Genomic DNA, 15093 nt, shown 5'->3' on the forward strand with positions numbered 1-15093 from the left:
TAAAGTTGAGAGTGTATCTTCTTCAGCGATGCGCCTGAGTCAGTTTTCTTGAGTTCTCAACCCCGACAATTATAGAGATAGGGGTTTTGCCCCAACAAGTGTCAAATGCTTTGGAGAAGTCCAGATATACGACATCCAATGATTCGCCGCGGTCGCGGTCCACATGACATGACCAATCCCTAATGAAGCCATGCTGATATGGCATTATTTGCTTATTTTCATGGAGCTACTCCAAGATAACATCTCTTATAAAACCTTCAAACAGTTTACCCACGACAGATGTTACACTTATTGGCCTATAGTTTCCGGTCTCTGTTTTTGGACCCTTTTTGAATATTGGCACCACATTTGCTAAGCGCCAATCCTGTGGAGCACTCCCTGTCAATATAGAGTCCTGACATTACTTAATTCTCTTAGGATATGGGGGTGTATGCCATCTGGTCCCGGCGATTTGTCTTTTATTTTTTTTAAGATGCCGCTGTACTACTTCCTGGGTCAGACAGGGCACTTTTAATGGACAATTTACTTTTACATTCTGCATTTTATCTGACAGTTTATTTTCCTCAGTGAATACAATGGAGAGAAAAAAATATTTAATGGCTTTGCTTTCTCCTCATCGCTATCTGCAACTCCCCCCTCATCACTCTGTAAATGGCCGACACCTTCAGATTTATACTTTTTACCATTTATATAATTGAAGAACATTTTAGGCTTAGTTTTACTCTCTTTGGCAATAAATATCTCTGTCTCTAGTTTGGCTGCTTTTATTTGTCTTTTACATATACTATTTTTTTCCTTATAGTTTTTCAGTGCTTCCTTGCTCCCCTCCTGTTTTAGTGATTTAAATGCTTTCTTTTTATCATTTATTGCTTTCTTTACAATTAAATTTATCCACATTATTATATTCTAAAATGATAAGACTTGTAACTTCCTAAAGAAAAAAAAATATATTTATAAAATGATGCCCACATAAAGTAGACACCTGATGAATGTAAATTAACTATTTTGTAAAATATCACTTTCTGCTTTAAAAGAAGAGAAATTCAAATCTAGAAAATTGCAAATTGTTTAAAATTTTGGATTTATTTATTTTTAGCCAAATTTTACAACTAACATGAAATACAATGTACCAAGAAAAAGTTTCTCAGAATGGCTTGCATAAGTAAAAGCATGTCTCGAAGGGGTTAATATACTTTGGTGGAAGAGTGGCCTTTATGAACATCCACAAGATCCTGACAACTCTTGCCAGCCTGCCCATCCCAAAACAAAAATGAATAGCACAGCTTTAGAAATTGTCAGGTCTACAGAGGACATAGACGGAATGTCACAAAGAAACCCATGCCAAAATTATCTATTGGTTTGTCTATGAAATGCACTCAATGGTTTGTTATGGAGAAGCTCAGGAAACTCCAAGTGTCCTTAATCTAAATTCCTCCTAGAACACAGGTTCGGGTGGGATCAAGTCCGAGCAGTAGATAGTCACCGGGATTTCACTTCAGGGCAATGCTACATGACATTGTCTTCAATATCATAAAAAAAGCAAAGATGCCTTATGTTGGTGATGTGGCACAGCAGAATGCACCATCTCATATTTGGTGGAGTTGCCTATCGCTTTTCAATTTTTGGAACACTATTCTTAAAGTCATTGGCGAGTCCTGCTCTTTATGTTTAACATGTTTATTCCTACATTTAAAATATCTCTTCCTTGCCACTTACTGCAGGCAGATAAAACAGTCATACCCTGACACTGGCGCTCAACAGTCCCCCCCCCCCCCCCAGTTTGGAGGAGTGGTTTGAGGAAATAGCTTCAATTTAGAAGATGGAGGAGCTCTTTCCACACACCCCTGCAGAAAGCCTAAATTTATATGAACTTGGGCTGCTTGGGTTTTATTCAGTTCTACTCACTATCTCTCATCCAAACTTGAGTGATGCACTCCCTTGGACCCCCCTTTCTCTCCATCCTTTTCCTTTCACTTTATATATTTCTCTCATTACTTTAACTCTCTACTATACTCCTTAAAGGGATTGTCCGGTTTCAGAGCTGAACCCAGACATACCCAGAATTTCACCCAGGCAGCCCCCCTGACAAGAGCATCGTAGCAGTTCATTCTCCGATGCTCTCCCTTCCCCTGCGTAGGATTGCACAGGGCAAGAGCTCTTTTATTTACTATGACACACTGCCGGGCGGAGGCTTCCGCCCAGCAATGTGTTCGGTGAAGCCCGTTTTACAGGCTAGGGCAGCACTAAAGCCCGCCCATCAGTGCAAGTGTCGTAACCGGGCTCACTGCTGGGCGGAATCTTCTGCCTGGCAGCCTGAAGGAGAGCCCGGTACGTCACAGGATCTCCTGAAAAGTCCTTAGCGCAGGGCAAAGGAGAGCATCGGAGTATTAAATGCTCCGATGCTCTTGTCAGGGGGGCCGCCTGGGTGAAATTCTGGGTATGTCTGGGTTCAGCTTTGAACCCGGACAACCCTTTTAATGGGATTGCTTTTGACATGATTGTATCTTTTCTTATCAATACATGTTCACCAAGCTACATGTATCTGAATTGAAGAGAAGCTATTTCATATTTTCATGTCACATTTGGATTTGAGTACCTAGTACTACTTTCCCTTTTAACCTTACTCTTCCTCCATGGGTCTCGGTCATAGTTGACTTCAGATAAATATCATTTGGTCACCAAGAAGATTTAGGTAATTCCACTATAAAAATAAACCCTCTTACTGGCTGTTTAAAATCCATGAATAATCTAATATGTGAAAATGGTTTCTCTGCTGAATTATTTCCTGTTTAAGAAGCTTTTTTTTTCTCTGAAAAGTGCTTTCCATATTCTGAACATAAATAAAGCTTCTCTCCTGTGTAAATTCTCTCATGTATAACAAGATATGATTTCCGTGTAAAACATTTCCCACATTCAGAACATGAATATGGCTTCTATCCTGTGTGATTTCTATAATTTTTAAAGGGGATTTCTCACTTCATAAAGTGACCTCATTTTCTATATTGCTTCTCTTCGCCATTTTATTTCAAAATCCCTCCTTTTAGACCCTGCTCGTTTCTAGGGGTTATGTCCACCATTGCAATATAACTGCGGGGGCCGCGCTTGTGCACTAGGAGAGAAATATCCTGCCTTTCTGGTGGCCGGGATTTGCGGGGGCGAGCGCACATAGAGGCCAGTGCATCCCCGGCTACCTCTCTGTGGATTGTAATTTTTAGCTCCTGTCCCCAGCCACCTCATATGTATTATTAGATAAGCTCTAGCACCCAGCCACCTCGTTCCTGCTATAGAACAGCTCCTGAAGCTGTTCTATACAGTTATGCTAGCAGCATAAAGTACAACAGGCATGGGAATACACAAAGAGCCCTGGACCTGTAATATACAGATCGCAAGTCCCTGCTGTCATCTTGTAAAAGAGGACTGTTGGAATGCTTCAGGTCTGACCTAAAAGTTTCCTACAGTGCCTGGCAAAGCGATTGTATCTGTCTCTTAGTAACCTTATCAGGAGACAGATGAATTGAATCTACAGCACTCAGTATTTCCAAATGATCTTGTGGTTTATTGAAGGGCAACAAACATAGTGACGTCGCTATGTTTGTTGCCCTTCAATACACCACAAGATCATTTGGAAATACTGAGTGCTGTGGATTCAATTCATCCATCTGCTGACAGGGACCACCGTGCCTGGATCCCAATCCGCATACACCACCTACCCTATGGTTTCCTCACCAGGTAGCTAGTGGAATATTATGAAATGAACTTTGCCCAAGTTGGGTCTTAAGTGCTGCTTTAACTATGCTACACTTATCAGGAGACAGCCATCATACTTGCTCGCACCCCCTGTTATCTCTATATGCAAATAAAAGTCTGGAGCTATGGAGGACCGCATGTGTGAGCGTGCACACAGAGGCAGGTTGACTTGATCAAAGCCCTGCTTGCCTCTGCCATCAGTTAGGAGAAGAAGCTCTGTCCCGATCCAGCATAGAAACAAACCCACAGAGCAACATGCCGGGAAAGCAGAAGGCGAGTCAACACCTTTAACAAGATCTGTGTTTTGTCTAAAACATTTCCCACATTTCGAACATGAATACGGTTTATCCCCTGTCTGATGTCTTTGATGTTTAACTAGATTTCCCAGTAAAACATTAGCCATGTTCTGAAAATGGCTTATATCCTGTGTGGTTTCTCTTATATGTAACAAGATCTAATGTCTGTGCAAAACATTTCCACATTCTGAACAAAATACAGTTTATCTACTTTGTGACATCTCTGATGTTCAACAAGATATAATTTCCCTAGTCTGAAAATAAAAATTGCTTCTCTCCAGTGTGACTTCTCTCATGTGTAAGACAAGATTTCGAAGTAAAGCATTTTCCAAATTCAGAACATGCATTTGATTTCACTCCCGTGTGAATTACCTGATGTCTAACAAGATCTGATTTTTGCCTAAACATTTGCCTCATTTGGAATATGAAAACAGTTTCTCTTTGGCGTGACTTCTCTTATGATTCACAAGATTTAATTTTTGTGTAAAATAATTGCCACATTCTGAACATGAATATAGTTTCTCTCCTGTGAGAAATATCTAATGTTTAAAAAGAGTAGATTTATGTGTAAAGCTTTTCCCACAATCTAAACGTGAATATGGCTTCTCTATTGTGTGCTTTCTCTCATGTTTAAGAAGATTTGATTTTTCTGAAAAACGTTGCCCACATTCTGAACATGAATACGGTTTCTCACCTGTGTGCCTTCTCTGATGTTTAAAAAGACTTGGTTGTTGTGAAAAACATTTTCCACATTCTGAACATGAATATGGTTTCTCGCCTGTATGAACTCTCTCATGTATAACAAGATTTGATTTCCGTGTAAAAGATTTCCCACATTCTGAACACGAATATAGCTTCTCTCCTTTGTGAATTCTCTCATGTGCAACAAGATTTGATTTCCGTGTAAAACATCTCCCACATTCTGAACACGAATATAGCTTCTCTCCTGTGTGAATTCTCTCATGTGCAACAAGATTAGATTTTTGTGTAAAACATTTTCCACATTCTGAACATGAATACGGTTTCTCCCCTGTGTGATTTCTCTGATGTTTAAAAAGACTTGGTTTTTGCGTGAAACATTTCCAACATTCTGAACATGAATACTTTTTCTCTCCTGTGTGAATTCTCTCATGATTAACAAGACTTGATTTCTGTGTAAAACATTTCCCACATTCTGAACATGAATGTGGTTTCTCTCCTGTGTGAATTCTCTCATGTAAAACAAGACTTGATTTTTCTGTAAAGCACTTTTTACATTCTGAACATGAATGTGGCTTCTCTCCTGTGTGAATTCTTCTGTGTGTAGAAAGACCTGATTTTTTTGTGACCTTTTTACCACATTGAAACCTTTTATCCCTTTTCTGACCTACAGTTGTGGTAACAATCCAAGATTCATCAGGAGAAGGTTCCTCATGGTCAGAGGGATTATATGACAGAACTGTACTGTGAAGTCCTGGTTCTACATTAAGGTTTTCTCCTGAAGAGCGCTGCATGATATCTTCATCTTCTGCTTTATAATTTAGTGACAAAATGAAGTTTCCCTCAGAATTCTTACTAGGATTTTCTGTGAAGATAAAAAAAAAATGAAATTCAGCATTCATAATAATGTAGGTGTTAAAGGGGTTCTGCACTTTCATTTAACTGATGATCTATCTTCTGGATAGAGCATCAGCTTCTGATCGGCGGGGGTCCGACACCCGGGACCCCCGCCGATCAGCTGTTTGAGAAGGCAGCGCCGCTCCAGCAGCTCCGCTGCCTTCTCACTGTTTACCGCCGGGCCGCCGGCCCACTGACGTCACGACTAGTATCAACTAGCGTGGGCGCGGCTAAGCTCTGTTCACTTGAATGGAGCTTAGCCGCGCCCACACTAGTTGATACTAGTCGTGACGTCAGTGGGCCGGACCCCCACAGAGGATAGATCATCAGTTAAATGAAAGTGCAGAACACCTTTAAAGAGGTTGTCCAGGCCTTTTCTACTGATGACTTTTTTTCAGGGGTACTGGGTGTCGGACCCCCGCCAATCAGCTGTATGAGAAGATGGCGCGCAGTGTGCATGGGCCGTGTCCTTTCTCTCTTCCTATGCGCTGCTATATGTCTATGGGACAGCAACAGCGGACAGAAAGAGAGAAGGGAGATGGCACGTGCGCACTACACGACCCATCTCTTCATGCAGCTGATTGGCGGGGGTGCCGGGTGTCCGACCCCCGTCTATCTGATATTGATGACCTATCATGAGGATAGGTCATCAAGAGAAAAAGCCCGGACAACCCCTTTAAAAGAGGTCAAACTTGCGTCTACCCATCACAAACTGTGCATGTTCACAGATGACATTGTTATGTTAATTTCATCCCCTTACATCTCCCTCACATATTTTCTTCTAGAACTGTGCAGCTTTGAGGCAGTGTTGAGCCCATCTACAAACAACGTGAAACTAATGCCTTTAAGTTGTTGCTCCAAGAGCCAGAAGTTACCTGCCTTTGCTCAAACTTTCCTTTTCAGTGGTCATCGGGACATCTGGATTACCTAGAGGTTCGGATAACAGCCTCTTATCACACACTTTATTCTCATAAGCCGCTACCACATCTCTTAGATTGGGAGGATTGACTCACTTAAAATGTTCTTCTTACCTAAATTACTTAATTATTTTTTACAGCTCTCCCAGTTGCGGTTCATACCCATATCCTCAAGATGCTACAATTAATTTCCCTTCGATTTGTGTAGAATAACTCCATCCCTAGGGTAGTGCGTTCCACCTTATACACACACAGGCTCCAGGGAGGCCTCGGCATGCCCAACTACCAGAGGTGCTATCAGCTGCCCGGATAGCTCAGTTGGCTCTGCTTCACTCCTCCAGGGAGGCCCTGTTGTGTATTATATGGGCATTAGGGAAGTAGACAGCAGGACCACGAGTTGAGGGCGGCAGGTACCGGCTGTGTAACACAACTAACACCTTGCAGCAATGACCAGTATTTCCCAGTCATTTGACCCCTCAGATGCTGGGGTCAATAGAAACTGCTGCATTTCATCATTAAGAAAGAGGGAGGTGTTCCCTCTGTCCAACGATTGGCACCCCATGGTAAAATCGCAGGACCCCGATTGATTGCTACAATAGTTTTGTGAAGGAAGCCGAAAAACACAACCAAGCAGCTTTAACCCCTTAACAACCAGGCTAACTATGCTTGATCCTCATTTAATGAATATTATTTTGTTTTTGGATTTTAATTACCACATGAAATGGTCCTTAATTACACGTCACTGCACACGTGCATACACTGCACATGATGGCTCTTACCTTGTGATATAAGAGGCTGGTGCTCTTCCATTACATGCTGTGGGGTTTTGCTCTGGTAGATAGGGTAAGCGGGCGCAGTACAGATGCAAAATACAAGTTCTTAACTCAAAACATCAATGTTTATTCACACTTCAGGCAATTGCACAAAACAGCACGTAACTTTGCAGTCTTGTTGTTAATTCACACACAATGGAAAGCTCATATAACACAAGTTACCTTGCTGGCAGTTCTGCCTCCAGTAGTCCACAGCAGGCTTTAGGGGGACTTAAACTCCGGTCTGGTATTATTTGACCTCACCTGGCTGGAAACCAGCCCAGACGCACATGCTGGGAGGAAAATACCTGCATTGCCAGACACAACCCCTCACTGTATCACATAACCCCCCCCCCCTTTGTTCAACCCTGAGAGGGTGGACACATGCCAGACAATGCACCCGGGACAGGGCATCCGCATTTACCTGCAACCGACCTGCTCTGTGTTCTACTGAGAACTTAAAGTTCTGCAGAGACAAAAACCATCTGGTGACCCGGGCATTCCTGTCTTTGGCCTGGCTCCTCCACTTGAGAGGGGAGTGGTCAGTCACCAGGCGGAACTTTCTCCCCAACAAATAGTAGCGGAGAGACTCGAGTGCCCACTTGATTGCCAGGCACTCTCTCTCCACTATACTATACCTGGTTTTGGCTGGGGTGAGCTTGTGGATTAGGAAGACAACGGGATGCTCCTCCCTGTTGACTTGCACTGAGACCTACTTCGGAGGCATCCGTTTGTACCACAAACTCCCTCTTGAAGTCGGGCGCCACCAAAACCGGTGACCCACACAGGGCCGACTTCAAAGCGGCAAAAGCCTCTTCTGCCCGATCATCCCAGCGAACCATCACTGATTTTCGTCCCTTCAAGAGCCCTGTCAATGGCGCGGCTAGAGTAGCAAAGTGGGGAACAAACCTCATGTAATAGCCCACCATTCCCAGAAATGACTTTATTTGCCTAGCTAGCGGTTAGGCCAGCGTTCCAAAAGGGAGTCCACTACAGCCTGCACTTTGGGTAGGTGACTTTCCCATTCGGTACTGTGGATGACAATATCGTCCAGGTAAGCCGAAGCGTACTGACGATGTCGACGAAGCACAATGTCCATTAGTTGCTGAAAAGTGGCGGGGCGCCATACAGACCAAAGGGTAAGACCTTATATTGATACAGCCCCTCAGGCGTGATAAAGGCAGTTTTCTCTTTGGCAGCCTCCATTAAGGGCACCTGCCAGTACCCTTTTGTGAGGTCCAAAACAGAAAAATACCGGGCTTGTCCTAACCTCTCAATGAGCTCATCCACCCAGGGCATGGGATACGCATTGAATTTGGAAACCCCGTTATATTTTCATGTTGTTACAAAACCACAACGTCCCGTCCTGCTTGGGTATCAATACTATAGGACTGTCCCACTCACTTTTTGACTCCTTAATGACGTCTAGCTGCAACATTAGCTGTACCTCCTCCGATATGGCTTGTCGCAAAGCCTCGGGTACACGGTATGGTTTTACTCAGACTTTTGCCTGAGGCTCAGTGACAATGACATGCTGGATTATGGAAGTGCGTCCAGGGAGGTACGAGAACACATCCGTGTTCTGACTAACGAACTCTCTGGCCTCCTGAGTCTGTTTAGAGGAGAGGCTGTCAGCAATTTTTACTGTGGCAGCCGCCTCTCTTGCATCAGACAGAGGGGCCGGTACCTCTTCTCCTAGAAAACCCGGCCGCCGGCTGTCTTCTGTACAGGTTTATCTTTCCATGGTTTGAGTAAATTCACATGGTAAACCTGCTTTTGCCGCCCTGGTTGGTGTACCTTGTACAGTACCTCATAGGGCCCCTGCTACCTAGCCAGGAACCTACTGTCCACAGTCGGCACCAGAACCGAAACTCGATCACCCGGGTTAAAGATCCAGACCCGAGCATGACGATTATAGACCCCACTCTGGGCTCGCTGAGCTGCCTCCATATACTCCCTAACAAGAGGCAACACTGTCTCTATCCGATCTTGCATCTGGGTAACATACTCAATGACACCTTTATGTGGAGTGGGTTGTTGTTCCCACGCCTCTTTGGCCACGTCCAAGAGACCACGAGGATGTCTGCCATATAGCAGTTCGAAGGGTGAGAACCCAGTAGAGGCTGGGGTACCTCTCGCACTGTGAACATGAGATAGGGCAGAAGGAGGTCCCAGTCCTTACCATCTTTAGACACTACCTTTTTCAACATATTTTTTAATGTTTGGTTAAACCGTTTGCGGATGGTAAACGGACGTCCGTAGTTGTTTTATGTGCAGCAACTTACAGAGTTCCCTCATTACCTTGGGGTCCCTTGGCCGGTCAGAACCTCTTTAGGTAGTCCTACTCGGGAAAATATCTCTATTAACTCCTTAGCTATGAGTTTGGCCGAGGTATGTCGCAGTGGCACCGCCTCCGGGTACCGAGTGGCGTAGTCTAGAATGACTAAGATGTGTTGATGCCCTCTGATGGACTTCGTTACTGGGCCTATGAGGTCCATAGCTATTCAGTAAAACGGTACTTCGATAATCGGGAGAGGTACTAGGGGACTACGGAAATGTGGCCGGAGGCTAGTTATCTGGCAGGTCAGACAAGACTTACAAAACTCTTCCACTACTTTGAATATGCTGGGCCAGTAAAACCGCTGTAGAATACGATCCTGAGTTTTCTGAAGCCCCAGGTGACCCCCGAGAACGTGTTGGTGGACTAGATCTAACACAAGCTTGCAATAAGCCTTGGGGACCACTAACTGTTCAATAGGCTCACCCCATAGTTGGTTTACCCGATACAACATATCCTGATGAACCACAAAACGGGGAAACACTGACTCTGCCCCAGGTTGTTGTGGTTCACCATCTTCTATTAACATATTTTCCCAGGCACGGGATAGGGTTGGGTCCCAACGTTAGGCGGTACCAAAATTATCCCCGGAGACATTGAGGTCTGCCAATTCAGGACCCAGCGGCAAGTCCTCCACATCTCCCACCATCACACTTAGCGGGGTTGTCTCCCCCTCTTCCACCAAAGTGGCGGTCACCCCTACCGCTGGCCCTTCAGTCTCAGGTTCCCAGGGTTCTGGTCTCCCCCCTGAGCCAGGCCACTCTGCTAGGGTTACCCCTGTCTCATGGGTATCAGTCACTCTCATAGCAGGCCACAGTGCCAGGAAGTCTCTCCCTATTATAAGTTTGTAGTGTAAATTTGGTGCAACTGCCACTTCGTGAGTCCATCTGCCAGCCCCTGTGGTTAGAGACACCAGGGCGGTGGGATAGTCTTTTAAGTCTCCATGGATGCACATGACCCTGATATTCCGGCTAGTATACTCTGCTGACCGTACCAGGGGAGCCCTTAATAGGGACACCAGACTCCCTGAGTCCAGCAGAGCCTCCGCTGGAGTGTCTCCTACCTCCACCTGGTACAGGTGGCTTAGAGTTTTTGGGGTACCTGCTGCACACAGCTTCCTGGCATATAGCGACTGACAGTAGCCATAGTTAGTATCCATGGGTTCCACCTGATGGGGACAGTCAGCTCTTACATGGTCCGGCTCCTGACACTGGCAGCAGAATTTCGTAACCAGGTCCGTAGAGGGTACACCCCGAGTAACTTTGGTTGGTACAAGTCGCCGGGTCTGGGATGAAGATTTACGGGGTTTGACTGCCCCCCTCCCAAAAGAACCCCTTATAACAGTCTTAGTAGCCTCGTAGCACCATTTCTAGGGCATTGCCAGGAGACACCTGGACGATTCAGTGCTGGAGAGGGGGTGGCAGAGCACTCCAGAACATATCAGCCAATAGTCTATCCCGCATAGCCATGGGACTCAGCACATCAGGCTGTAGCCACCTCTGCAAGAGGTGGAGTAAGTCATAATACTGGGGTCTTGCAGGCTCAGCCGGCTTAAACCCCCACTGATGTACCCGCTGGGCCGGACCAAAACATTCACCCCCAGTCTTGCCAAAATCTCACCCTTTACTCTTTGGTAGTCGGCCGCTTGATCGTCCGGCAGGTCGAAATACACCCGCTGGGAATCGGATGCCAGGAATGGAGCGACGACCTCAGCCCACTGGTCATGGGGTAGCTTTTCCCTGGTGGCCACTTTCTCGTACATCGCCAGGTAGGTTTCGATGTCGTCTGCGGGGGTCATCTTAGGAATTGCGTACTGCTCTTTGGGCATCGTGGACGCTCGGGGTTGCTCCTGCTGTCTGCAAAGCCATCACGTGTTGTAGCAGCAACTGGTTAGTCTCCTGCTGCTTATTAACCTCGCATTGCTGCAGGTTTGTCTCTCGCTGCTACAGATTAGCCTCCATGAGGGCCTTCCCAACAGCCTCCATTTTATCGTGGGGCACTGGTTGTAATACAGCTGGTTTAATGTACGACATACTACCGTGCCTGAAAAATGCAGAAACCAAAAATATCGGCGTTCACGCCAGCCTCACTGCTCTTGCCAGCATATTCCACCAATTGTTGGGGTTTCACTCTGGTAGATAGGGTAAGCGGGCGCAGTACAGAGGCAAAATACAAGTTCTTAACTCAAAACGTCAGTGTTTATTCACACTTGAGGCAATTGCACAAAACAGAACGTAACTTTGCAGTCTTGGTGTTAATTCACACACAATGGAAAGTTCATATAACACAAGTCATCTTGCTGGCAGTTCTGCCTCCAGTAGTCCACAGCAGGCTTTAGGGGGCCTGTTTTCCCAGTGTGTGGCTCTCAGTCCTCCAGCACGGCACAAAGCCTCAGATCCCAAAAACAGAGACCTCTCTGCTGAGCCCAGCTGCCTATTAAAGGACAGCCAGGTGCTGCCAAAACCGTGACCAGCAGTTAAACTCTGGTCCGGTATTTGACCTCACCTGGCTGGAAACCAGCCCAGCCGCACAAGCTGGGAGGAAAATACCTGCCTTGCCAGACACAACCCCTCACTGTGTCACATTGCACACGTGTATACACTGCACATGACAGGTCTAATCTTGTGATATAAGAGGCTGGTTCTCCTCCATTAGATGTCACTGCACACACGTGTATACACTGCACATGACAGGTCTAATCTTGTGATATAAGAGGCTGGTTCTCCTCCATTAGATGTCACTGCACACACGTGTATACACTGCACATGACGGCTTTTACCTTGTGATATAAGAGGCTGGTGCTCCTCCATTACATGTCACTGCACACACGTGTATACACTGCACATGACGGGTCTTACCTTGTGATATAAGAGGCTGGTGCTCCTCCATTACATGTCACTGCACACGCGTGTATACACTGCACATGACGGGTCTTACCTTGTGATGGAGGAGCACCAGCCTCCTATATTACATGTCACTGCACACACGTGTATACACTGCACATGACGGCTCTTACCTTGTGATATAAGAGGCTGGTGCTCCTCCATTACATGTCACTGCACACACGTGTATACACTGCACATGACGGCTCTTACCTTGTGATATAAGAGGCTGGAGCTCCTCCGTTACATGTCACTGCACACACGTGTATACACTGCACATGACGACTCTTACCTTGTGATATAAGAGGCTGGTGCGCCTCCATTACATGTCACTGCACACACGTGTATACACTGCACATGACGGCTCTTACCCTGTGATATAAGAGGCTGGTGCTCCTCCATTACATGTCACTGCACACACGTGTATACACTGCACATGACGGCTCTTACCCTGTGATATAAGAGGCTGGTGCTCCTCCATTACATGTCACTGCACACACGTGTATACACTGCACATGACGGCTCTTACCTTGTGATATAAGAGGCTGGTGCTCCTCCATTACATGTCACTGCACACGCGTGTATACACTGCACATGACGGGTCTTACCTTGTGATGGAGGAGCACCAGCCTCCTATATTACATGTCACTGCACACACGTGTATACACTGCACATGACGGCTCTTACCTTGTGATATAAGAGGCTGGTGCTCCTCCATTACATGTCACTGCACACACGTGTATACACTGCACATGACGGCTCTTACCTTGTGATATAAGAGGCTGGAGCTCCTCCATTACATGTCACTGCACACACGTGTATACACTGCACATGACGACTCTTACCTTGTGATATAAGAGGCTGGTGCGCCTCCATTACATGTCACTGCACACACGTGTATACACTGCACATGACGGCTCTTACCCTGTGATATAAGAGGCTGGTGCTCCTCCATTACATGTCACTGCACACACGTGTATACACTGCACATGACGGCTCTTACCCTGTGATATAAGAGGCTGGTGCTCCTCCATTACATGTCCCTGCACACACGTGTATACACTGCACATGACGGCTCTTACCTTGTGATATAAGAGGCTGGTGCTCCCCCATTACATGTCATTCCACACACGTGTATACACTGCACATGACGGCTCTTACCCTGTGATATAAGAGGCTGGTGCTCCTCCATTACATGTCACTGCACACACGTGTATACACTGCACATGACGGCTCTTACCTTGTGATATAAGAGGCTGGTGCTCCCCCATTACATGTCATTCCACACACATGTATACACTGCACATGACGGCTCTTACCTTGTGATATAAGAGGCTGGTGCTCCTCCATTACATGTCACTGCACACACGTGTATACACTGCACATGACGGCTCTTACCTTGTGATATAAGAGGCTGGTGCTCCTCCATTACATGTCACTGCACACACGTGTATACACTGCACATGACGGCTCTTACCTTGTGATATAAGAGGCTGGAGCTCCTCCATTACATGTCACTGCACACACGTGTATACACTGCACATGACGGCTCTTACCTTGTGATATAAGAGGCTGGTGCTCCCCCATTACATGTCATTCCACACACGTGTATACACTGCACATGACGGCTCTTACTTTGTGATATAAGAGGCTGGTGCTCCTCCATTACATGTCACTGCACACACGTGTATACACTGCACATGACGGCTCTTACCTTGTGATATAAGAGGCTGGAGCTCCTCCATTACATGTCACTGCACACACGTGTATACACTGCACATGACGACTCTTACCTTGTGATATAAGAGGCTGGTGCTCCTCCATTACATGTCACTGCACACACGTGTATACACTGCACATGACGGCTCTTACCCTGTGATATAAGAGGCTGGTGCTCCTCCATTACATGTCACTGCACACACGTGTACACACTGCACAGGACGGCTCTTACCCTCTGATATAAGAGGCTGGTGCTCCTCCATTACATGTCACTGCACACACGTGTATACACTGCACATGACAGGTCTTACCTTGTGATATAAGAGGCTGGTGCTCCTCCATTACATATCACTGCACACACGTGTATACACTGCACATGACGGCTCTTACCTTGTGATATAAGAGGCTGGTGCTCTTCCATTACATGTCACTGCACACACGTGTATACACTGCACATGACGGGTCTTACCTTGTGATATAAGAGGCTGGTGCTCTTCCATTACATGTCACTGCACACACGTGTATACACTGCACATGACGGCTCTTACCTTGTGATATAAGAGGCTGGTGCTCTTCCATTACATGTCACTGCACACACGTGTATACACTGCACATGACGGCTCTTACCCTGTGATATAAGAGGCTGGTGCTCCTCCATCATGGCCTCCTTGTACAGATCCTTGTGTCCTTCTATATACTCCCACTCCTCCATGGAGAAATAGACAGTGACGTCCTGACACCTTATAGGAACCTGACAACACAATGACACCGTCATCACCCAGACCC

General features: G+C 46.0%; 1 protein-coding gene across 1 annotated transcript in view; it reads right to left on the bottom strand.

Annotated features, from left to right (window-relative positions):
* Nucleotides 1-4456: 4456 nt before the first annotated feature.
* The window catches only part of LOC120990618 (zinc finger protein 271-like), a 136070-nt gene continuing 125433 nt past the window's right edge, over nt 4457-15093 (bottom strand). The window contains exons 4-5 of the mRNA XM_040419536.1: nt 5410-5607; nt 4457-4569 (exon numbers count right to left, since the gene is read on the bottom strand). Coding sequence (XP_040275470.1) covers nt 4457-4569; nt 5410-5607 — 311 coding nt within the window. The remainder of the gene's footprint in view (nt 4570-5409; nt 5608-15093) is intronic.

The sequence above is a fragment of the Bufo bufo genome, chromosome 2, assembly GCF_905171765.1.
Source record: "Bufo bufo chromosome 2, aBufBuf1.1, whole genome shotgun sequence".
Classification (NCBI taxonomy): Eukaryota; Metazoa; Chordata; class Amphibia; order Anura; family Bufonidae; genus Bufo; species Bufo bufo.